General features: G+C 39.9%; 1 protein-coding gene across 1 annotated transcript in view; it reads left to right on the top strand.

Annotated features, from left to right (window-relative positions):
• usp43a (ubiquitin specific peptidase 43a) overlaps positions 1 to 26,170 on the top strand; it is a 137,328-nt gene that overhangs the window by 102,726 nt on the left and 8,432 nt on the right. The window contains exons 10-14 of the mRNA XM_030733230.1: positions 2,274 to 2,351; positions 2,498 to 2,627; positions 12,434 to 12,553; positions 19,118 to 19,367; positions 22,024 to 22,182. Of these exons, the coding sequence (XP_030589090.1) occupies positions 2,274 to 2,351; positions 2,498 to 2,627; positions 12,434 to 12,553; positions 19,118 to 19,367; positions 22,024 to 22,182 (737 nt within the window). The remainder of the gene's footprint in view (positions 1 to 2,273; positions 2,352 to 2,497; positions 2,628 to 12,433; positions 12,554 to 19,117; positions 19,368 to 22,023; positions 22,183 to 26,170) is intronic.

The raw sequence follows: 26,170 nt of genomic DNA, 5'->3' as shown, positions 1-26,170 counted from the left end.
TCTCTTCTTTAATTTTTAAATTTTCATTTATTGGCCGTTATACATGCCAATACCAGTATATCATCCAATATGTAATATTGACCAATATATTTATTTAATAATTTAATGAAATGACTTTCTGTTCAGATTCATCGTAATGCAGCAAAGTCGACTGGACCAGTACAAACAATGGACAGTGACCAAAACATACTGTAAAAGCAGCCTGGGAGGTTTTTGAAAGTACAGATAGTAGTTCACATGACCAGTTGATCCCATTGAGCACATCTTCAGTGGCTGAAGACAAAACCAAACAACTGGAAACAGGTGCAAAAGGGTTTAGAAAAGCAACAAAGAAGGAAAGCCTTTGTTTGGTTATAGCCATTGATTCCAGACTTCAGGTACTTATTGCCAACGTAGGTTTGACAAAGTATATAAAAATAACAGATCTGTTTTCTTTTGTCTACACCATTATATGTTTATCTAGTTTACAAACTAGTTTTAAATGTATTGCTCCATTCAGCTTGTTGTCTAACCACCTGATTAAAAAGATAATTAATGTTTGTCTGCGTGTTGTGTGAGACTTAAATAATTATAGACTTGTAGGCAATTAACTGGCCGCTCAGAGCTCCTGCCGATGCTCTGGGATCTGGATTTGATTTAATTTTGTGGTACTACTGTTTACACACGGAGCAATTGTTCAATTAAAGTAATTTAAATGGTCCCCGGGAGGAATTAATTGTGAGATTACTTTATCAAGGAGAGCGTCTGTAGAGACGGTGGTGTTTTTTAAGGTTTTAGTGTTTGTTTCTTTCATTGTTGTGCTGACAGGTCGCAGAAGTCTGGTATTTGCTAGTAACAAGTGGTGCATACCCTTTTATGCATTAAATGTGCTCATAGGGAACAATACTGAGACAACAACGTGAGGTCTTGTTTGAAGTTGGAATGAAATTACTCATAGTGAGAATGAGTCAATATTTAACTGCGCTTGGAATCCCCAGAATGTGTCCATCTAGAAAACAAACACTTCACAAAATAAAACATAGCTCCAAAGAAAAAAAATAAAATAAATAAATCTGCCAGTGGTGATCCATCATTCTGTTCTTAGCATTCAGTAATTATTACACGCACCTTGGCCCTTCCATCATAGCTACTTGACTGCTGAATACTGATGCCGTTTCTTTCCTCCTGAGATGAAAGCAGTGAAGGTAAGCCCTGAAATATGAACACTGTGCCCCTCACTACAGAAAAAAAAAATCATATCTTTGCATACTAATGCTGGATGTGAAGCCAGGTCTCAGCTTTGGTCGGTGTCACTCTGTAAACCTACAGCCAGTGTGTGTAAGAATGTGTGTGTGTGTGTGTGTGTGTGTGTGTGTGTGTGTGTGTGTGTGTGTGTGTGTGTGTGTGTGTGTGTGTGTATTACTGTGGAATAAATTACATTATAGCTAATCCATGCAAATTTTGATAGGCTTATTAGCTGCAGTTATATGCTCATGAGCCATTTGAAATGGCTCAAATTGAAGAATATACTAAAGGACGTGTTTTTTCTGGTATTTACATGTGCCAAAGCATGTGCTGATTATTTGCGTGAAGATGAATATTTATCATCTCTCCTGTGCAACAGTGTCACGGTTAAGCTGTGCGGTAGGAAGGGAAAGGACCTCAAAGCAGGACGCGATACATGCACATACACAGTTATACACAGTATAATGCACAGTGAAATGTATTTTGTACCTGCAGCAGCCCATAATAAGTTGTAAAAAATATATATATACATAAAAAGAATAAAAATAAGTAATTCATAAAAAATAGGTAATTCAGAATAATAGACGAATAGAATAATTTCTCATATCAGTTGCCATTATTGAGAGTTTCTGGAGAGTTTGTTTTGAATAGAATCAGGGCAGCTTGGAAGATGTTGATTTTGGGGAGTGGTGAAGACTGAGGACAGGGCCCGGAAGACCACAGCTGGAAAGTAATCAGGTTAACGTGGCATTTAAATTAATTTATTAAAACATTTAAACCACCTCGCCTGCAACAAGAAATGTTCTGTTTTGGCTTTATAATTGGTTATACTCTGAATATTATACTCCATGGAAACATAGCAGCTGTCACAAGAGCAGCTGTTGCATGATAGCAGCACAAATTTTAGCCTTCTTTGGTTTTATTCATTTAATATGGTTTATTCCAGGCTTTTGAAGATGATGGAATACTATCACTGAGAAAACTGAGCTCATAAAATATGTATTTAGAGCTGAAAGATAACTTTCTTGCTCTTCTCTGCTGTTTTGTAGAGCTCTGAAGTTCTGTGGCCCAGGGGGCCCCCCTCACGTGAAGCTCGTTATTGAATGGGAGCTGAGCACTAAAGAATGGTAAGCACTGTACACACGTTTCATGGCGAATACTTTAAAAAATATGCAGAACTCATATTTTAAAAGCTTGGCTGATGGCAACCTGAGTGATATTTTACTCAAATCCTGCCAACGAATGAGAGCAATCCCCTTTGTGTGTGGTCCAGTCTGTTTGGCAGCATCCAGGAGGAGGTAGTAAAGGATGCAGAGAGTGTGAGGAACCAGCAGCAACAGCACCTTCAGCAGCATAGCTGTACCTTGGACGAGTGCTTTAAGCTGTATACCAAAGAAGAGCAGGTAAGACTGAACAAGACTCTAAAGCAGGGATCCTCAAATCCAGGCCTCGAGGGCTGGTGTCCTGCAGCTTTTAGATGTGTCCCTGATCCAACACACCTGAATCAAATGGCTGAATTACCTCCTCAATATGCATTCAAGTCCTCCAGAGTTCTGCTAATTACTTCTATATTTGACTCAGGTGTGCTAAAGTAGAGACACATCTAAAAGTTGCAGGACATCGGCCCTCGAGGCCTGGATTTGAGGATCCCTGCAAGTAACAAGATGAGCTTTTGTTCTCACCAGATAAACGCAGCATTTGTATTATAGATTTAATATCACTGAATGTCATGAAGCAGAGCAATTTCATCTCAAAGCTTTAATTTACATTTCAACCAAAAAAAAAAAAGGCCCTGGGCTGCCTGCTGTAGTTTCCTTTCTTTCTGTTTTTTTAAATGGTCCTCTCTTGGCATTTTGCTTCCATTGGTAAATATGAAAGCAGCATTGTACATGTTCCACAGAAGAGACGCATGAAAGATGAAGACTCCGAAGGCTCTCGATTCTGGAAACAGGGAGCCAATGTAGAGAAGCCATTATGGAAGAAATATGCTCTCTTTTTCTTGTCCCTGTCAGAACTCTACCTTTAGCATTTTGGATCATCTGAAGGCTTTTCAGGGAGCTTTTAGGACAACCTAGTAGTAATTATTAAAATAGTCCAGCCTAGAGGTAATAATTGCATGACTATCTCGTTCACTCTTAGCATTCTTAGCCACTCTTGCTCCATTCCGTAGTCGGTCTCCGTAGCCAGTCTTGTTGATGATCTGGCTGAGGGGATTCAGGCCTATGCAGAACAGCAGTGGGGACAGAGCATCTCTTTGGTAAATCCCACACTTGATGTTGACTTGTGCAATGGGCTTGGAGTTGGCCTCTAGTGCTGTTCTCCACATACCCATTGAGTTCTTGATGAAAGCTCTTAGGGTCCTGTTGATCTTATACAGTTCTAGGCATTCCAGGATCCATGTGTGCGGCATCAAGTGATAGGTTTTCTTGTAGTCAATCCAGGCGGTGCAGAGGTTAGTCAGTCGGGTCTTACAGTCTCGAGTGACTGCTCTATCTACTAGTAGCTGGTGTTTTGCTCCCCTGGTCTCTCTGCCTATCCCTTTCTGGGCCTCACTCATGTATTGTGCCACATGTCTACTCATCTTAGCTGCTATGATGCCTGACAGGAGTTTCCATGTTGTACTGAGGCAGGTTACGGGCCGGTAGTTGGATGGGACTGGTTCCTTCTGGGGGTCCTTGGGGATCAGGACTGTCTGGCCCTCAGTCAGCCATTCTGGGTGTGTCTTAGCCTCTAGCAGTTGGTTCATTTGTGATGCCAGGTGCTCGTGGAGTGCAGTTAGCTTCTTTAGCCAGTAGGTGTGAATCATATCAGGGCCTGGTGCTGTCCAGCTCTTCATGTGTGAGACTCTTTCTTGGATGTCTGCCACTGTGATGGTTACTGGGGCCTGTTCAGGGAGGTTGCTGTTGTCTGCTCTTAGATCCACTAGCCACTGAGCATTGGTGTTGTGTGATGCACCCTTCTCCCATTTGCTCTTCCAGTATTGTTCCATCTCCAGCCTTGGTGGGGGTGCTGTTCTCATATTGTTCCCCTGCCACTGAGAGTATACCTTGGATGGTTCGGTGGAGAACATCCGGTTTATTTTCCTGGCTTCTATTTCTCTGGTATACCTCTTCAGGTGGCTAGCCAAGGCTGTGAGTCTTTGCTTGGCAGTCTCTAAGGCCCTCAGATATGGACAGCCTGTTGTACTTCTTAGGCACCGCTTTCTTCATCCCACCCTTCTGCAACTCTGAGAGCTGGTTAACTTCCCTTCGTGCTGCCTTGATCTTAACCTCTAGTCGTCGTTTCCATGGAAGGTACTGCTCCTTGTTACTGTTCATCTTATAGCCAAGCATCTCAAGGATCACTGCTGCCGTGTTATACATCAACTGATTGGTTTCAATGATGATAGTGTTAAGGATTGTCCGTAGTGCTGCATTCGCATCTTCTAGTAGGTCTTCAGAGAGTACTTCACATAGTCTTGGTAGTCGGCATCGAGGGGTCCAGTTCGCCTTCTTAGCCATGATCTTATCTTTCAGGTCAGCATTTGTGTTGTACCTCATCAATCTCTAGCAGCGAAAGCATCTGCTTCTTTCGTATGTTGGAACACGGAGCCACAAGTTGTTTCGCCGTCAGTTTGGATGTTGGGTTTTGAAGAATCCATAGGTCCTCTTCATGTAACCCCTCTCGCTGGAATTACATGTATAGTAGCATTCCAACAGTTCCCAGTTCTCATCTCGTGTCCACTTATGCCGTAACCTTCTGGTTCCAGTAGCCCACTTATCATCAGAATGCCCTGGTTCCTCAACACCTGACGCGGACCTTGTTAATTCGGGCGATGTTCAAGTCAATGTGGCTTCAATCATTTATCTCTCGCTCATATTCTGAGGTAGGCTTGGTTAGCATGGGGGGTGTAGCCCGGGGACCCCTACTGGAAGTAAGGGTATATATATATGTATATATATATATATATATATATATATATATATATATATAAAAGCTGACTTTAAGTATGCACTTGGGTTTTTATACTTGTGCTGTCTCCATGAATATTGCTAATATTTCACTCCAGTGGTGTGCAAATTACCCACAATAGTAAGGGCATAACGCACAAACTGACACAGGTCATCTCTGTTTGCGCACAGATTTTGACGTATTCTTTCATCTTACTTGTACTGCTCAACAGTCCACTTAGAGAGAAAGTTGTTCCTTGTGGGAAAAATCTCGGGTTGTGGAATAAATTGTTCCTGTCTGCTAGGAGACAGCTGTGTACAGTGCCAAATACACACCCAGTCATATGCAGTTTCCGAGATTGAAACACCAGAAACTTTTATCTAACACTCTCAGTGACTGAACACTTTTGAGACATTTAGGCCAGTAAACTACAAATGTTTTCTGTGCAGCAGATCACATCAGATTTATTCTTTGGTATTACCACCAGATGCTGTATTTTTTTGTAAATGGCCTCTTTTCTCTAAATTACACTGTTCTCACCAACACTCATAGCAAGTCAAATATTGAAACTCAGTACTGCCCCTCAGGGTGTTTGATTATAGAAATTAAGTCAACACATCATAAATCACAGTCTTACCTTTTATTAGCAGTTTGTCATGACTCAGCAAAGGTATTCCAAAAGCTCATCACTTTTACAGAAGTAAAAGTCAACTAGGCGTTCAGTGAGTTAAATTCAGTTAAGGCAGGAAGACAAGGCAAAAAGATTTAGGCAAAAATCAGGACCCACGTTACAGGCCAAAGGTTAAAAATCCCATAAAAATACAATAAGCTACTGTAAAAGATCAGACCCAGTGCAAAAAAATGGTCTCAGTGGTGCCCAGAGGTAGAGCAGGTGCCCACATACATATGCTGCTTTGCGGTGCAGGCGGCGTAGGTTCGAGTCCCAGCCTGTTGCCGATTTGCCCGCGTGTCTTCCCCTGTGTCTTTCCCCCATTTCCTCTCTTTACACTGTCAAAAAAAGCCACTGTGGCCAAAAATCAACAAAAAAAAAAAAACAGTCTAGCTGGGAATAGATGTTATAAACTTTTGGTATATATACTGAGAGGGCCAATAAGTGACGGCTCTGCAGTTTGTAACAGTCATAATTGTGTGGTGTCTCTTTACAACAGCCTAAGCTTTTGTTAGTGATGTCACAAGAATCCGTCACCGCTCCTCTGTAGAGTGCATGGGAGAAACGTTTTGGCAGATGGACACATGGACCGAGGTGGACCTATAGTTTATCTCCCTAACTCTTTGTAACGTTATGGGTTGTATGAACACTGCTTATTTTCATGTATGATAATGCAGCAGCTGTTCAACCGGATTTTATAAGGTTGGTGAAGAGTATGTTTATTAAAGGACAACGCTGTGGAATTCCCAGTACCAGCATGGTTGTGAGTTTTTGACTGATCACATCTGCCACCTCCTCTTCACCACTGAACACAACCCACATGTTACAAGTTGCATCAGGACATGGGGAGGATCAGGAGATAAATGTGGTATAAATGGAAGTGGCTGTTCTCAAATGACAAAAGAGTTTGGGGAAAGAAACAAGCAACCAAAACCAAATGCGCTACTGTGAAGTACAAGTGTGACAAGCATAAGCATATCAAACAGATGCTGTCCAAAAATATAAAGCTAACCCTGCCAAAGGATTTACAGTGCTTAGATTAGCATAGGCAGTTTAGGAATTGGGGAATTATAACAAAATGTCTAACACCTGCTGATAAGTAGCATCTTTGTATTCGTCTTAAAAGAATCTTGTTTTTGTAATAAATACAATACATGATGCAGATTTAGAATAATTGATTTTGATGAAAATTCTATTTGCTCATCTGTGAAAGTGAGAACTGAGCGGTGTTATGTATTTATTTCCTTTATTTTTGATCCACCTGCCTGTCAGCAAGATTAAGATCACCTTTAAAGTTTCACTTTCTATAAAACTGTAACATGCATTGGTTTTTGTGGAGGACGCACTCTTTAAACTCCTTCCTAGTTTCTTTGTGTTTTTGTTCCATGATAAATTTTAATAACACGCAGAGAGAGAGAGAAAAACCAATGATTTTATCAGGAAGTGTATGAATGGACTGCTGTTCAGATCTGATGAGCAGCTGCTCGTTGCTTTTTTATGAATTCCCCTATTCAAGTTTTTTTTCTCTTAAAATTCTGTTGATCAAAAACTCTCAACTATGACTAGAGATGTAGATGTAAAATATTTTTTAAGGAGACTACTTGTATTTGGGGGCAGCACAATAATGTTTTGATTAGAAGGGTTGTCATGTGGGCACATTCATATCTGCCCACGTCAACCTAACATGCATGTCCACAGTCCTAAGACATGCATGTTAAAGTAGGCAGATATGAATGTGAATGGTTTGCAGTTTTTCTTTGCTGGGCCTGTAATGAACTGGTGACTGGTCCAGGTTGCGGTCTACCTCATCAGCTGAGACTGACTCCTATTCCCACCCCCCACCCCCACACCAAGTAAAATTAATATAAACAATACTTGATTATATTTACAGATCTGCAGGTCATGTGACTCAGTAATTTTGAAGCACACATTTAAGCACATTATACATGAGTTTAATTTATTAGTTAGCATTATTTTCTATGTGCATTAAATATTGTACCGATTGATTACAGCCTTCCGTATCTGTAGACGTTTAAGTAAATTCTTTCCAGTGGTAGGTATATGCTGCATTCAAACCACTGTACTTTTTCTACTCAATGTGTTTTGCATAATAATGTCTCTATAAGTGAGATAAAATGGCTTTCAAAGTGTCTGTGACAGGCAGTGTCAAAAATGGGAGAGAGCATTGATGTAAAACTACTCTTTTTGGAAGGAAAAAAAAAAGAGACAAAAAAAGAGACAAACATTTACTGTAGGAACCCCTTCAGTAGTTTTGTTAAAGTGAATGTCTGTCCACTGTAGCAAAAACCCATTAAGTGGGGCTTCTTCAAATTTTAATGTTGCTTTTTATTTTTTAAAACTTAAACAATAATTTTGGGCATTCAGAGACTTGCAAATGCCCCTGTAATATGAAGCTGACTGAGAGTCTTTCTGTTCCTTGCAGTTCATTTCACATTCTAGGACATTTTTAAGCTGTCTGGCACACACAGTGTGCATAAGAGAGACTATGAGAGCTCTCCAAAACAGCAGCTTGGATTTCTTGAAGTAATTCATACTGGATTACGGTTTATGATCGTCCTATTAAAGAATTCAGACTTTTTTCATTTAAGTGTCTTTAACAGACTGGATGACATTTGCACTTAGAACTTGCTAATATGTAGTGGAATGCACTCTTTTTGTGTAATGGATGTTTTTCTAAACATAGCTTCAATGATTGTAGCCAAAACACATGCTTAACTCCTTTTTTTTTTTTTTTAATCTTGAGAACTATGTGTACATGGCTGTCTGCTATCCTTTAACAGCACTCTAGCATAGCTAGATTTCACTTTATAAACAGCTAATGATTTTTATGATGAGGTGACAGGTAAGGTTTTCTTCTTATGTGTTTTAGTGACCCTGCTTGTGGATTAGTATGTATAGAACAATGACATATCACCAAACCTGTGTCAGCTAAGCTAATCTGATGTTGTGTTTTCCTTTTGTGTCCAGCCAACATGCAGTTTTGTCTGAAAGACATCCTAATGTTCCACCGTTCCTCTTAACTGCCATTTTAATGACATTTCAGAACCGCTTTGAAGTCTTTTTATGTAATTTCTAATTCAAAAGCATACTTTCTCTCAATTTTTCTATCCTCGACCAGTATCTTAGAGAAACCCATGATGTTTGATTGAGACTGAATAGAATTTCATAGCTCCAGACAGATACTGTATGATATTGGGGCAGTGTTTATTGACAATACTTGACAGTTTAAAAAACATTTTTTACACTAAGAAGCATATTTAATTTAGTATTCAACATCCCTACTGTACAAGAATCTGAACCCTATCACTGGGAATTTGACGCAGCAAATCAAAGGATCAACGTCTGTGCCATGGGAAAATGATTCATAAAAAAAAATAAATGCTGCACTATGAATTATAAATGAGTAAACATGTTGTACAGTTTGAAAAAACTGCTATATTTCAGCAACTGTAATGTTTTATTGCAATCTATATTACAGGATTCTATTTTGGATTTAAGAGGGAGCCAATGCAGAGAAGCCATTATGGGAGAAATATGCTCTTTCTTTCTAGTCCCTGTCAGTACTCTAGCTGCAGCATTTTGGATCAGCTGAAGGATTTCCAGGTAGCTTTTAAGACAGACTGATTATAATGAATTACAATAGTCCAGCCTAGAAGTAATAAATGCATGAATTAGCTTTTCAGCATCACTCTGACACAGGATGTTTCCAATTTTAGAAATATTGCGCAAATGCAAAACAGCACTCCTACATATTTGCATATATTCATATGTGCATTGAGTGACATATCCTGGTCAAAAACGACTCCAAGATTTCTCAGTGTTACTGGAGGCCAAGGTAATGCAATCCAGAGTAAGTATCTGGTTAGACACCATGTTTCTAAGATTTGTGGGGCTGAATAAAATAACTTCACTTTTATCTGAATTCAGAAGTAGGAAATTAGAGGTCATCCAGGCCTTCATGTCTTTTAAAACATTCTTGCAGTTTAAGTAATTGATGTGCACCATCTGGCTTCATGGATAGATAAAGCTGGGTATCATCTGCATAACAATGAAAATGCCTAAAAGAAGCATGTATAGTATAATTAAGCCTCTGTATGCCAAAGTATTCTAGAGTCAGACACAAGGCCATGTGTCTGACAGCTAAAGCTTGGCATAATTTGGGTCCTACAACAAGACAATGATCCCAAGCACAGCAGCAAATCTACAATAGCATGGCTGAAAAAGAATCGAAGTGTTGCAATGGTCCAATCAAAGTCCACACCTCAACCCAATTAAAATACTGTAGAAGCTGTGCATAAATAAATGCCCCAAACTTCATTGAATCTGTTTAGTTTGCCATGTTCCTGCATGAATTCTCTCATGTTGCATCTAATAATTAAAGTGTTAAACTTTGCTGGTGTTTTTGTGATGTTTGTACTTATTGTATGGTCTTTACCTTACAATATTAAGCACCTTGAGGTGACTGTTTGTTTTTATTTGGTGCTATATAAATAACATTAAATTGCATTGAATTGAAACTCACTACAGAAGAATGGCAGCTAGAGTTTTTGAAGTGACCTGGGGTTAAAAATGTTAAATACTGCAAAAATATTTCCTTGACACATATCTGTTTTTTATTCATGATTTATTGCTAAATATTGATATTATTTAAATATGTCCAAATACAGTGTGTACAAAAATATTTTTACACACAAACAGTACTAGAAACACACCGGCCAGTTGTGGCCAGTATACTGTAAGGTACAGTCAAAATTGAATGTGTTTGATCACTCTTGACTAATCAAATTATTCGTTTTTTCTTTTCAGTTTACTTGAAACTGCTCACATGTTTTAGATTAAGTAAGTAAGTAAAGTTTATTTATATAGCACTTTACAAGAACGAAGTTCACAAAGTGCTTTACAATAGAGAATAAAAGGTTGAACAGACTCTGAGCTGCAACGTCTCTTCTTAGAAACTAACAATTTGTATTCTGATGTGTGCTGTTGTGTGTTGTGGCATAGTGATGCCACAGCCTGCAGCTACAATAAAAGTGGTGTTTTGGTTGCAATAACATTGGCAGGCATTGCAATAAGAATAACGGCCAATGACAAGCCAATGACAATTTTTTATTTTTTTTTTAAACCTTAAACTGCAATATAGTCCAATTTTCTGACAGGTTGGCAACTGATAAACTTTATTTGACAGTTCTGTACTAAGGCGAATTACACGTTTGTTATGCAGACCTTAATGCTTGTCATTGTTTGTGTTATTTAGGGGATAACAGACATTGGCAATACTAACAATAGTAACTGTCTTTGTTATCTAAACAGTACATCGCATCATCCATACAAAAGCAAAAGAAACGCGACATGATTCCACAGCAGAGTTTTTTTACCACCACAGTGACAACATGTGCAGACATCATCAAATACTCTTGCCACTTTAATGACACACAGTAGCATAGCAGTCGTGCTGGATATGCCACTGTGGTATTCACTTGTAATTTCTCTTTTTTGGAGCATAGCAGAATAAGTAATTTTATTTATTTATTTGTCAGGCACCCTGCACAAAAGCTGCACAAGACAATTGGTGCGTTGTACCAGATCTGACTTTTAGTTTATGCAGTTAATTGGCAGGTATTCTGCTCCGTTCTTACTATAATAATTCTACCCCACTTGCTTCACAAGCACAACAATGTGTGAAAAGGCAATTTAGTATTTCTAAATGTTGAATTGTACATTTGAGAGAGGCTTTTTTTTTTTTTTTCAAAAAAGCTAAGCCCCTGTGGGCAGCACTGACTTATTGTCCCCCTTTCAAAACCTGCCTGTAACCACAGCAACTTAAATGTTAAATTTTAGCATTTCTAACTATGAGACAGTTGTAGTAGGATTAACTAATAGCTTGTGTGCACAGGACATTTTTTATAGCCTAAGGCCTTTATTAATATAATAATTTTTTGAAGTCGCCTATTATTCCTCTGAGCACTATGAGGAGCAAATGCCGCTCAAAGCAATTTTCCTGTGTTAAATCCATACTTCAGAAGTGCGAGCAGTCTTTGAGATGTCTGTCTCTGACAAGTGACCCTTTCACTTTATTCTTTTGATTTCCCAGTCTGCAGTATAAAGCTCTAAATCATAAAGCAAGAAGAAGAAAAAATAATCCCAAACATTTGATGCAGTCTACTATGAATTAGTCAGTGTATTTGAGGTGACTGTGGCTCAGATAGTAGGACAGTAATTGGAAGGGTGGTATTTTTTTATCAATGGGTCATTTAGCCTGGATAAATAAGATTAGATTAGAAAAGTGCTGTGTAAATCCAGTCAATTTACCTTATACACATTGACTTTGAAGAGTCCTAAGGTGTCTCTGTGAAGATGAAAATCCAAAGCAGGGGAGGGCTACAAAATTATTTTACCCATAAATGGAATGGGGACAAGACTTTGATTTAAAAAGCTTTCATGCAATCAGGCATGATTATGGCAATAATAAATACATAAAAAATAAACCCAGACAGCTTTTGTGTTTTGATCTGGGAAAGCTAATGAAAAATACATTAAGATCACCTGTTATATAAACATGCAGTTAATTGATTTACCTACCAATTATAGCTTGCACCTGATGATGCCTGGAAGTGTCCCCACTGTAAGCAGCTTCAGCAGGGTATGGTGAAGATGAGCCTGTGGACTCTGCCAGACATCCTGATCCTCCATCTCAAGCGCTTCCGTCAGGTAAGTAAACTTTAAATTACCCTCTAGTGAAGGCAAATGGCTATCATCTTGATGATTATTTTTCTATTACAGTCATCAAAATAACTATGTTTGTTTAAAAGGGATCTTTGGTAGTAACAAACACCTGGATAATTAGCATCTGACCCTACAGCATAAAGAAGTGACTTTAAAGGAGCCAGATATAGTATACAGCAAGATTGAGTACACACCTTTGAAATGAATAAAATATAAAATGATTTGAATTGGTTCAACTTATTACAAAATAATTGTAATTTTTTTGTAGTAAGTTGAACATGGCAACAGTCTGTTGAATGCTGCAACAAAAGTGATTACAAGTAATTGTATGAACAGTAAAGAAACCACAGCTGTCAAACCAGAGAATTTGCTTTAACAAAACACCAGTTTGTAAGAGGATGAGAGCGGTACAAATAATTCAGCAAGAAACTGATTGTAAGGCAAAACTACCATATTGGTTGCATGTTGCTGTGGATCGTAAAAGATGGGAGTGTGCTGCATGATGGCACAATTTGCAGAGTAGATGACTACATTTGGTGAGTAAAAGTGAATTTGTTTCCTGAAAAACTGACTCTGAGTGTAAGTAAATGATTTCAAGCACACTGCAGCAATCAAGAAACGCAGGTCAGGTGAACTGGCAATTTGTGTACAGTAATTGAAACAGAATAAAAATACACTTCCCAAAAAAAGTGAAAGGACCACTCTAAAAACTCATCAGATCTCAGTGGGAGAAAAAAATAATGCTGGATATCTATGCTGATATGGACTGGGTAATGTGTTAGGAAGAAAAGGATGCAGCATTGTTTAATGGGAATCAGAATTATTTCATTTCAGCAACTCAAAATGGTACGCAGTAGTTTGGATGGCCCCCAAATCCTTGTATGCATGCCTGACAATGTCGGGGCATGCTCCTAATGAGATGACAGATGGATTCCTGGGGGAATCTCCTCCCAGATCTGGACCAGGACGTCACTGAGCTCCTGGAGAGTCTGAAGTGCAACCTGATGGTGTCAGATGTTTTAATTGTTTAGTCAGAGGCATTCATACCAGTGGCCTGCTGGAGGTTATTTTGTAGGGCTCTGGGAGTGCTCATCCTGTTCCTCCCCACACAAAGGAACAGATATCAGTCCTGCTGATGGGTTAAGGACCTTTAGTGGGCCTGTCCAGCTCTCCTAGAATAACTGCCTGTTTCCTGGAATCTTCTCCATGCTCTTGAGCCAGTGCTGAGAGACACAGCAAACCTTCTGGCACAAGCACATATTGATGTACCATCTTGCTGGAGTATGGACTTCCTGTGCAACCTCTGTACAGTCCAGGTCCAGGTTGTCTCATGCTACCAGAAGTGACACTGACCCTAGTCAAATGTAAAACTAGTGAAAAAAGTCAGAAAAGATGAGGAGGGGAAAAAGACAGAGGCCTTCACCTGTAAAACTATTCCTGTTTGGGAGGTTGTCTCATTGTTGCCCCTCTAGTCCACCTGTTGTTAATTTCATTAATACCAAAGCAGCTGAAACTGATTAACAACCCCCTCTGCTACTTAACTGACCAGCTCAGTAGCCCAGAAGTTTAACTGACTTGAGCCTATACTCTGATTAAAAAGTCTTCCTTTAATTTTTTTGCAGTGTAGTATTTTTGCACCAACAAGGTGATTCCTAAACAGCTATAAGCTGTAAATTTAGTATATCTCAGCATGGTGTGCAATGCATTCATGAGGAAACTGAACAAGTAGAGGACAAAAGACAAAAGTGACAGACCTAAAAACCATCTACAGCAGATGAACAGTATCTGAAAGTTATGAATAAAGAAATAGGAAAAGATCTGGACCAGTGCCAGGTCTTTGCCAGATATATCCAGCTTTCTTTCTAAAACCCATAACTGTATTTTCTGTTTCAGGTGAAATATTACCGTGATTTGATGAGAATTTTTTTTAACAGTGTGTGATCACAAGCTTTGTATAGTGACTGAAAGAACAAGATCACAGATACAGTACAAGAAGTGGGCTTCCTCTGATGGGTGGCTGGCCTAGAGACATGACGAGGAGTGCAGTCATTCGGATTGGGCAGTCATTCAGATTGGGGAGGGTCAGAGTAGAGTCGCTATTTCTCCACATTGAATGGAGCCAGATGAGGTGGTTTGGGCATCTAACTAGGATGTCTCCTGGGTGGCTCCTGGGTGAGGTGCTGCCAGGAGGTGGCCCTGGGGCAGAGCCAAAACACGCTGGAGAGATTATATCTTTCGGCTGGCCTGGGAACGCCTCAGTGTTCCCCAAGGTGAGCTGGAGGAGGTAGCTGGGGAGAGAGTTGTCTGGGCTTCTCTGCTTAGACTGTTGCCATCGTACCTAGCCATGGATAAGTGGAAGAAAACTTTCCCCATGATTTTTCTGGTAAAAACTTCCATGATGACACAACATATCTGTTATTTAATGAACAAATCAATGCAAAATTACAGATATTTTTTGTATCATTATACATCAGATTACAGATATGTATTTGTAAACTAGAATTTAACAGTTTTATCTTTAAAATAAACCTAAAATATTCGTGAAATTATGTTACTCTTTCCATCTCTTCACATGTTGTATTTTTACAGTCCTTTGTGTGGAAAAATAATGGCTCTCCTGTGAAAAAAAAAAATCATTTTTTTTTTTCAAAATAACAGGAAAATTCTGTTAAATTACAGAGTTTTTTTTACAGTGCTTTGTAGCCTCCTTCATTAAAACCAACACCCCACCTGTCCCTGACCTTCATGCCTTATTCCAAACACGTATTATCGATATAAATCCCACACACCCCAGCATCTTGCCCCCGTGAAGTTCTTTAATAATCTCAGTGATCTCAGCCTGCAAAATTAGAAAGGACTCAACCCCATGCATTTCCTTCCCCCACTAATCCTGTCTAGAGCCATGGCAACAAAAAAGTAAAAAAAAAAAAAAAAGTGTGTTTTTATAATTTCTGACTGTTTACTGAAAGGCAGAACATGAAAGAAGGCAACTGAATGCAACTACGATAAAAGAGTGCCACACAAATTAATTTCTGCTACTTTCTAACCACTCTTTATGAACCACACCAATGCAGGAAAACACAATTAATATTGAAGGACAACATGTAAAGGGTTGGCGCAACAGAATAAGCTCCGATATAGAGATAAAATGTATACTGCTATGATGGCTCCTCCACAGAGGCCTGCCGTGTTTAGAATTTTTCTCACTGCACCTCTCTGCACACAAGGCCATAGTTTCCCACACCTGCTAACATCAGTTAGAGCTCTGCTTCCTCCTTTTTTGCTAACTGATGGAGACTCTCACTATTTAGTTTTTTTCCATCTCTTCACATGAAAGCTTCCCAGTAGTCTCTCAAAGAGGTAACCTTTGAGTGTGTAGGTCATTGACACTCCAGAAGTTACCAGATGTCCTTTCTGATTTCACTGGCTGAGATCACTCAGTACTGTCCACACTGGTCACAATTGTACTGCACTGTGCTGTCCTGCGGAAAGATCCAGGAAGTCCTTGTTAACATTTTGCTTATTTAAAATAATGTTGCTTTCTTTATGCTTAATGTATGCCATCAAGTTGGTGAAAAACACAGGTGCATAGTTTTTAGTTCCTTCACTACTTTGGCCCTTCAGTAATAACTACTGATTGGAATTTCATGATATTTTGTTCATGGACATCATGCCATAATGAGTTTGGTGATCCTTTGACTTCTCTCACCACCAGGTGAAATATCTCAACACATTATTGATTAACTGTCATGTGTCCCAGAGAGCGAAGCATCAGTTTCTATTATCTAATTTTCCCTGTTTTGCTTGTTGATAGGTTGCCATGAAATTTGATATACCTATTATGTCCCTTCAGAAGGACTAATCCCTTTAGTTTCTCTTGCTATCACCAGGTCTAAATTTGTCCTAAACCTTGCCTTTTTACCATAGCTGACTGATCACTAGTGAATTTGCTCAGGAACGTCAGATGGAAATAAACTTTTGGCTTTACTGGCCCAATAAACTGTGAATAAACATATGGTTACATCTGAGAAACCACTGGTTGACACAAACCCTTAATAGTTGTTTGCACAGGAGACTCATTAGTATCACTTCATACACCTGGTTCTTTTTGTTCCTTTTTTCAAAAGCAAACTATGCACTTCACTTTAGATAGTTTTAATGAACACATTGCAAGTTGTCTAGCACTTTGTAGCCGCAGTTTGCTGTGCCTCAGAGTGTGAGGTCACATCAGCATTGTTGCAAGTGTGCATAAAGATGACACCTTTAGTAATAGCTCCTTTAAAAAATATTTTTGCCACATTAGAAAAACATATCATTTTCCAGCACAGCTAACAAAATATATCCACTGATCTGAAATGTGTTTTGGAGACACTGCACCGTGCTGTTTTGTGTTAATTGAGAGGTAGAACTTATTAAGCTTTACTTAACCAATTTAATGTTATTTGAGCTATCACTCTTTTTTAAATGGCCCAGGTAAGGACAGGTTAATGACACAAAAACTGGTTTTATGGAGACCCAAATTTAATAATCAAAGAAGGATTTAACAGAGTTTGCAATAGTCTGGTATATAAGTTCTTTAATCTTCACTTACATTTGCAAGAACATCCCAAGTTGATGGAAGCAGAGAACATAAAATATTTTTTTACCATATCAGACTGGTGCCAGGTCATTGGACAAGAGCAGGTGGCATTGCCTGCTCGGCCGTTTACTTGCCACAGATATTAGTGATTAATCATTTTTATAATACCTATTATTGTTGTAGAACATAAGTGGGAAATTAATTTTCCCAAGGGACTATATGAGAAACTGGGACTGTTGTGAAGGTCCCACACCAATAAGCTGAATTCAGTTCTACTGAGTATTAATTTTATCTCTTTGTAAACTGCTAAAAGCAGATGTTACAATTAGACAATGAAAAGTGTGAAGTGTGTAGTAAAACACCAACATTTTATCACTATTTAATTAACATTCACAAAGTAACTTTGAACAAAATGTGCATGTTTTTGTAAAAAAAAGACTTTTAACTTTATACTGAGTCCTATTAATATTTTGCTTGCATTTTAATTAATTCATCTGCAGTTTTCATTTCCTTTTCTTGGTCAGTGAGAGAAATCTTCACTGTTAAAAAAATTCTTGTCAAATCATGAAAATATTCCACCAGCTGGAGTGCCAAAAAAATACCTTAAAGAAATTGAAATTTTCAATGTCATGAAATCATGGAAATATTTCAGCAGCTGGGGCACCAGAAAAATTCCTTTTAAAGAAAGGAAATTTTCTGTTTCATCCATCCATTTTCTTCCACTTATCTGGCACCAGGTTATGAGGGCAGCAGGCTAAGCAGAGAAGCCCAGACCTTTCTCCTTCAGCTCATCCACGGGATAACGAAGCATTCCCAGGCCAGCAGAAAGATATTGCCAGTATGTGACCCACTTGCCACTGGGACAAAAACTTCAATACTAGAGCCGTAAATTTAGGTCAGAGTAATGTCACAAACTGAACACCTCCTATTACTTGTTTGAATTCATTTTTTATATACATAATTTATGTAAATATGTAACTATGCATACTTGTGAGTAATTTCATGTTTGTAAATGAGAACTGGCTCTCATGCATTTTACCTGGTAAAATAAAGGTTTTAAAAAAAAATAATTTCTGTTATTAATGTGGTCCCTCTGCAGTACCTTCGTGGTACCCACCAGGGAGCTGCGGCCCACACTTTGGGAACCACTACCCTAGAAAGATGTCGTTGAACGTATCAAAATATTTTTGCTGCAAAAGTTCAGTCCACCAATGCTGCACCTTCATTCAATGTTTGGCATCCATCTAGCTCTCCTCAGTCTGATCTCACAAGCACGTGGCAGCATATTAGTTCACTGAGGCCCCATGAGTTAAGCCATACTGCTAATTCACCACTTTTTTCCAGAAACTCCAATATCAGATCCTGATTTTGGAGTTCCCAGTCAGTGTGCCTTTTCGTAGTCTTTGCATTAGAATTAATTCAGTCATTGTGTCGAACGCTGTGCCAAGCACCAGCTTAGCATGTGACTGGAGCCCGTCATCTGCACAACACAATTTCTAAGGTGAGGGGTTACGCAGGTCCTTCCATCATGATAAATATCCAATCTCAGGAGGAGAGCCTCTATACTGAAAAGTGATTTGAGTCTTCTTAGGCATGTCAGTGCAAGCTTTGTGCAACTGTTGGATTTGAGTTGCGACAACTTATCACATTCTTCCTGCCAGATATTGCCAGGCTTGCATCTATGAATTGCATAGCTATGTCAAAATAAAAGGTCATGGTTGTTTACAGCACTCTGTAGCCGTTTTTCCTCAAGAACCTCGCTGTATTTAGTCACATTCATTTTTACTTAAGAATTAACAGTCTTCAGTCCCTGCCCCTGAGAGACTCATTGTGTCAGACTATATGAAAGAAATTATGATCTCTCAGCAGAGGTTTCTCTGCTGATAAAGTGTGCAAACATTACTGGCTCTGAATATGTTCTGAAACAGCAATATATGGACTGTATTCATGAATAATGACTTTTGAAACAGGTAGGCGAGCGAAGGAACAAGCTGTCCACCCTCGTGCGTTTCCCTCTGACTGGTCTGGACATGGCACCCCATGTAGTGAAGAGAAGCCAGAGTATGAAAAACCTGAACCTGGGGCCATCAACACCTTCCTGGAAACAGCATTCAGGCCAACCCCACCAATCTGCTGACATGATCCTTCCTCACGAATACCTGTATGATCTTTATGCTGTGTGTAACCATCATGGAGGAATGCATGGAGGACATTATACTGGTATGGAATGTCATGATGCACTGTGGTGTCTTCTTATTGCTTTACACACTCTTCTGTCATGCAGTAGACACAACCAGATCAATGTACTTCCTGCACAACATGTATATACAAATAATCTGTGTGTGTATTACAATAGGGATCGGGCCAGATTTACAAAGAGTGCAAACTCCGCAAGGAAGACAATTTTTTTCAAATTTATGGATGCATGGAACATGATTTACACCTCCTTCTTGGGCAGATGTTTTGATCAATCATTTTTAAGAAGTCACATGCCCTCCCACCATGTATTATATTCAGTACCTCAGCAGAGTAAATTGCTTCATACTTGTTAGTGTTTTAATCTTAAATAAAAGGGTTGGATACAGCCCTCCAACAACAGTTTGGGTCTCTGCTGACCTCAGATTAGTGAATTGTGGTTCATTCCAGTACCCCCGTGAACAGTAATTGCAAGTAGCCAAGGTAGGCCCTAAATGTGGGATGGACTTCCAGTTTCAAGTACACCCCAAGCAGCCATTACAACTGTCAGTATGTGGATGATTATTAGACTACACTGGTCTGATGACAATAATGCTAACCCTTTGCATGCTGTTGTGCTGTTCCCAGTTCAACTTGAGTTAGCTGGATTTTTAAAGGTATAAATATAATATATTTTTTTTTACTCTATTTTCAAATAATAGTAACCCTACCATATTCTGAGGTGGGATCATTTTTATTTGCATTTTATACACGCACATGTAACTGTCTAATTTGTATGTATATGTATGTATGTGATAGTCCTTTAGCCAGGCATTTATAGGTGATGTGTTCAAGTGACACATAGGAAATGAAACTCGCAGGAGATAGTTGGCAGAGACACACAACACTGAGGCTAATATGCAGAGGAAATGCAAGTGACAGCTGGAGATTAGGAAGAAGCAAGTCTTCACCATGACAGCTACCGCTTTATAGTTGCATCCCATCCCAGTTCTTTTACCTGAGAGACTTGCACACAATAACACAGACAGTGATGTCCCTAATTTATCTAAAATGAAAAAATATATACAATATATTGCCAAAAGTATTCACTCACCCATCAAAATAATTGAATTCAGGTGTTAAAATTAAGCACTGAGTCATGCAGACTGCTACAAGCGTTTGTGAAAGAATGGGTCGCTCTCAGGAGCTCAGTGAACTCCAGCATGGTACTGTGATAGGATGCCACATGTGAAACAAGTTCAGTTGTGAAATTTCCTCACTACTAAAAATTCCACAGTCAACTGTTAGTGGTATTATAACAAACTGGAATCAATTGGGAATGATAGCCGTGAAGTAGTAGGCCACTCAGTGTAGTGCACAGAGCTCGACAACTTTCTGCAGTCATTTGCTTACAGACCTCCAAACTTCATGTGGCCTTCATATTAGCTCAAGAACAGTGGATAGAGAGCTTCATGGAATGGGTTTCCATGGCCAAGCAGCTGCTTCCAAGCCTTACATCACCAAATGCAATGCCAAGTATCAGATGCAGTGGTGTAAAGCAAGCTACCACTGAAATCTAGTGCGATGGAAACATGTTCTCTGGAGTGATGAATTATATTTCTCTGTCTAGCAATCAGATGGATGAGTCTGGGTTTGGCAGTTGCCAGGAGAACGGTACTTGTCTGACTGCATGGTGCCAAGTGTAAAGTTTGGTGGAGAGGGAATTATGGTGTGGGGTTGTTTTTCTGGAGTTGGGCTCAGCCAACAGTCCCAGTTTCCTTTCCAGTGAAAGGAACTCTTAATGCTTGAGCATACCAAAACATCTTGGACAATTTCATGAACAGTTTGGGGATGGCCCCTTCCTGTTCCAACATGAATGCACACCAGTGCACAAAGCAAGATCCATAAAGACATGGATGAGTGATTTTGGTGTGGGAGAACTTGACTGGCCTGCACAGAGTCCTGACCTCAACCCAACAGAACACCATTGGGATGAATTAGAATGGAGACTGTGAGCCAGGGCTTCTTGCCCATCATCAGTGTCTGACTTCACAAATGTACTTCTGGAAGAATGGCCAAAAATTCCCTTAAACACATTCCTGAACCTTGTGGAAAACCTGAAAATGCAAAGGGTTGGCCAACATCATATTAAATCCTATGGATTAAGAATGGGATGTCACTCAAGTTTATATGCGTGTGAAGGCAGACTACCAAATACTTTTAGCAGTATAGTGTATCTTGTATCACCAGAAAGAAAGAAAATAACTTCTTTAAACACATTTTTAAAATGAGTTAAAACACTACCAAAACAATGAGGCAGTGGAGCTGGAGAGCAGCTCCATATGTCCAGCAGTGGTCCTTTATATACTCTGTCATGCTGCTTTAACAAGCTGAGAAAACTACACCATTATCAACACTCACTGCAGTGAAGGAAAATACAAGCCAAGTTCAAATGTGTAGCTTTTCTATGTACGGCATATTTACAAGCAAGGTTGTGTGCTAAGGAGCTCCAAGTGGAAGAAACTGATTCATCGCTACAGCAATTTCTGATTATTAACAATTATCTGAGAAACACAGAAAACAGAATAGTGAAAATTACTACAGTACTTCTTTTGGTTTGAGCATTTTCTAATCCTTTTTCTGTTAAGTTACACATATGGAGGTGCCCTTTGATTATACATGTTGTCTCTTTTTATTCCAGCTTACTGTAGGAATTCGGTGGATGGCCAGTGGTATAGCTACGATGACAGCAGCGTAGACCTGGTGCAAGAGGAGGAAGTGTGCACAAGAGGAGCTTACATCCTTTTCTACCAGAGACGAAACACCATTCCTCCGTGGTCAGCCAGCAGCTCCATCAGAGGTATGTAGAGGTATCATTAAAGCCAGACAGCTTAACCTCCTGAAATCCTCTGTCCTCATATGGGGACTTTACATTTTGGGTTTCCTGTACGTTATACTTCATACTGTAAACTAAACACATATAAGGATGTACTTCTCTTTAAAAAACAAATGTAGCGACTATTTAATGAAGTAATGGCATCCTGTTCAGGGATGGCACTTAGTTTATATGCTTATCAGGTCCAACTAGTCACAAATAGCCAGGAATAATTAACAGTGCCCTGGGTCTCAGGAGGTTAAAGGATATAAGAGCTTGTGATGTTTTTTTTTTTTTTGGAAAGGTCCTAAAAATGCTTAATGGTCAATTAATGGCTGCACTTTAAACATAAGTTATGTTAAAATGCATAACATAGGCAATAGTGGTTTTCACCCAAAGGACTGATAATGTCTGCACCATCTGCTGCATTCTGCTCAGTCAGCAAAAACGCACAAACTTCGAATATGTTCCCTGAGACATCTGAGAGTATCTGGTGTGACAGTTTGACAAAGATTCTTTTAAACCACCATGAACAATGTAAAAAGTATAAATTTACACATCCTGTTCTTACTGAACATGTTCACTCATGAAGTATGCATTAAACACATGCAAAATGTTTGTACAGTGAAAATGTATTTACATTTAAATTTACAACAGTGATTTCATAAGTAAAAGGGGCATAATTACTGCTGGACCTTGAAAAAATCATTGAATAACAAGTAACTTGCAAGAAACACAGTTAGATACAGTAATTACACCTTGCTCTCTATAGTCTAAAGCATGTATCCTTCAATAAAATGCAATCGAGATCACTAATTAATCAAAAGTCAGACATAAGTGATGCTCTTTTTCACCTTTCACAGTAAGGGAGCAGAAATGTGATAAAAGTTGGCTTTTTATTCAGCTATTTATATAAGACAGCATTGAACTTACCAAAGAGCAGTGGACATGAAGAAGTCAGCTGTCAATCCCATGATTATAAATGATGCATAAAAAGCTGATTTCCAGTATCTGGTACCTATTCTGCCCTGCGACAGCCTGGTAACCTGTTCAGGTTGTACCCCGCCTCTCACCATGCGGTAGCTGGAATAGGCTCCAGCCCCCCCCGAAACCCTGAATTGGATAAGAAAATGGATCGATGAATGGATAGTACCTATTCTTGCACTCCTGCCTCACTGAGTTTGTTCCATTGTGAGTTGCTATGATACTGAGGTCTTTCATCCTTTGAAGTAAGTTCAGAGCTGAACATACTGGTACAAACAACAGACTATAAAGAACTCACTTTAATTCACAGAAAAACATGCCTGCTAAATTAGCTCCACATGAAATGCTGATTGTGTAGCAAAGTCCTCTGTCAGACTGCAAAAAAAAAAAAAAAAAGGAATTTAAAACATTGTCCACTCTGTTGTTTGTCTCTTTTATTTATTTTTAATGGAAATATGATTATTAAACTGAGAGGAATGAACAGCATGCCTCTAGTAAGGCTATGTTAAGAGCTAATGGTCAGATTTAATAGTAGTAATAATTCTGTGCAACACCCGAGGTCACACTTCCGGTAAGATGGCGCCTGTGTTTGGCTTTGCCGCAGTTTGTTCTGCTCTGTGATGGTGCTATTTTTTTCTGCTCTGCTGTTTTCACGCTGTATCACCGATGTTCTGCCTGCTTTGGTTTATGATCGCCAGACACTCTTGTCTATCCGATCCTCAACGATGGCTAAAGATACCCTATCTCCCAGTGACACCAGTTTTCATCCTGCTCAGAAAGATAAAGGGAACATTCAAATAACACATCCTAGCTCTGAATGAATGAAATATTCTCATTGAATACTTTGTTCTGTACAAAGTTGAATGTGCTGACAACAAAATCACACAAAAATCATCAATGGAAATCAAATTTATTAACCAATGGAGGCCTGGATTTGGAGTCACACACAAAATTAAAGTGGAAAAACACACTACAGGCTGATCCAACTTTGATGTAATGTCCTTAAAACAAGTCAAAATGAGGCTCAGTATTGTGTGTGGCCTCCACGTGCCTGTATGACCTCCCTACAACACCTGGGCATGCTCCTGATGAGGTGGCGGATGGTCTCCTGAGGGATCTCCTCCCAGACCTGGACTAAAGCATCCGCCAACTCCTGGACAGTCTGTGGTGCAACGTTTTATTGGTGGATGGAGCGAGACATGATGTCCCAGATGTGCTTAATCAGATTCAGGTCTGGGGAACGAGCGGGCCAGTCCATAGCTTCAATGCCTTCATCTTGCAGGAACTGCTGACACACTCCAGCCACATGAGGTCTAACATTGTCCTGCATTAGGAGGAACCCAGGGCCAACCGCACCAGTATATGGTCTCACAAGGGATCTGAGGATCTCATCTCGGTACTTAATGGCAGTCATGCTGCCTCTGGCAAGCACATGGATGGCTGTGCGGCCCTCCAAAGAAATGCCACCCCACACCATTACTGACCCACTGCCAAACCGGTCATGCTGTAGGATGTTGCAGGCAGCAGATCGCTCTCCACGGTGTCTCCAGACTCTGTCACGTCTGTCACATGTGCTCAGTGTGAACCTGCTTTCATCTGTGAAGAGCACAGGGCGCCAGTGGCAAATTTGCCAATCCTGGTGTTCTCTGGCAAATGCCAAGTGTCCTGCACAGTGTTGGGCTGTGAGCACAACCCCTATCTGTGGACGTCGGGCCCTCATACCACCCTCATGGAGTCGGTTTCTAACCATTTCTGCAGACACATGCACATTTGTGGCCTGCTGGAGGTCATTTTGCAGGGCTCTGGCAGTGCTCCTCCTGTTCTTACTTGCACAAAGGTGGAGGTAGCAGTCCTGCTGCTGGGTTGTTGCCCTCCTAAGGCCTCCTCCATGTCTCCTGGTGTACTGGCCTGTCTCCTGGTAGAGCCTCCAGCCTCTGGACACTACGCTGACAGACACAGCAAACCTTCTTGCCACAGCTCGCATTGATGTGCCATCCTGGATGAGCTGCACTACCTGAGCCACTTGTGTGGGTTGTAGAGTCTGTCTCATGCTACCACGAGTGTGAAAGCACCACCAACATTCAAAAGTGACCAAAACATCAGCCAGAAAGCATAGGTACTGAGAAGTGGTCTGTGGTCCCCACCTGCAGAACCACTCCTTTATTGAGCGTGTCTTGCTAATTGCCAATAATTTCCACCTGTTGTCTATTCCATTTGCACAACAGCATGTGAAATTGATTGTCAATTGGTGTTGCTTCCTAAGTAGACAGTTTGATTTCACAGAAGTTTGATTTATTTTGAGTTATATTGTGTTGTTTAAGTGTTCCCTTTATTTCTTTGAGCAGTGTATATTCCCGGGGATTGAAGCTACGTCCAGCGTCCCTAATGTTGCCTTCATGGGGACTCGCAAGCCTCAGAGGAGGAGAGGAAGACAAGCAGGTGTCCAGGTGAAGCTCAGACTGTTCTGGAAGCGGGGTCTGGCGGGAATGCGATGCCGAGCGTTTCTGGTTTCCTGTACTCGGTCGGTTTCCATGGAAGAGGATTATTCTTCAAAGTACCTGCTTGGAGTTTCTACCTACCTCTCTGTTCAAAATTGTCTTACGCCATATCAGTCCCTGTGTGCTTTCAATAATTAATACTTCACTGGTCTCTGGTCAAGTACCCACTTATTTTAAGAATGCCATCATTCACCCACTTTTAAAGAAACCCAAGCTTGACCCTTCTATTTTCAACAGTTAGACCAATTTCAAAATTACCCTTTCTATCTAAGATTCTGGAAAAGGTTGTATCTAAGCAGCTTATAGCCTTCATGGACAAACACAATATCCTCGACAAATATCAGTCCGGTTTCCGTAGGTTTCATTCCACAGAAACAGCTCTTGCTAGAGTTTCCAGCGATATCTTGTTGTATAGTGATGCAGCAGAGTTTTCTGTTTTGCTGATGTTGGACCTTACTTCTGCCTTCGATACTGTTGACATCAGCTCGATA

Source organism: Archocentrus centrarchus, chromosome 1 (assembly GCF_007364275.1).
Source record: "Archocentrus centrarchus isolate MPI-CPG fArcCen1 chromosome 1, fArcCen1, whole genome shotgun sequence".
Lineage (NCBI taxonomy): Eukaryota > Metazoa > Chordata > Actinopteri > Cichliformes > Cichlidae > Archocentrus > Archocentrus centrarchus.
Note: the sequence above shows the minus strand (reverse complement) of the source record. Positions and strands in the feature narration are given on the sequence as shown.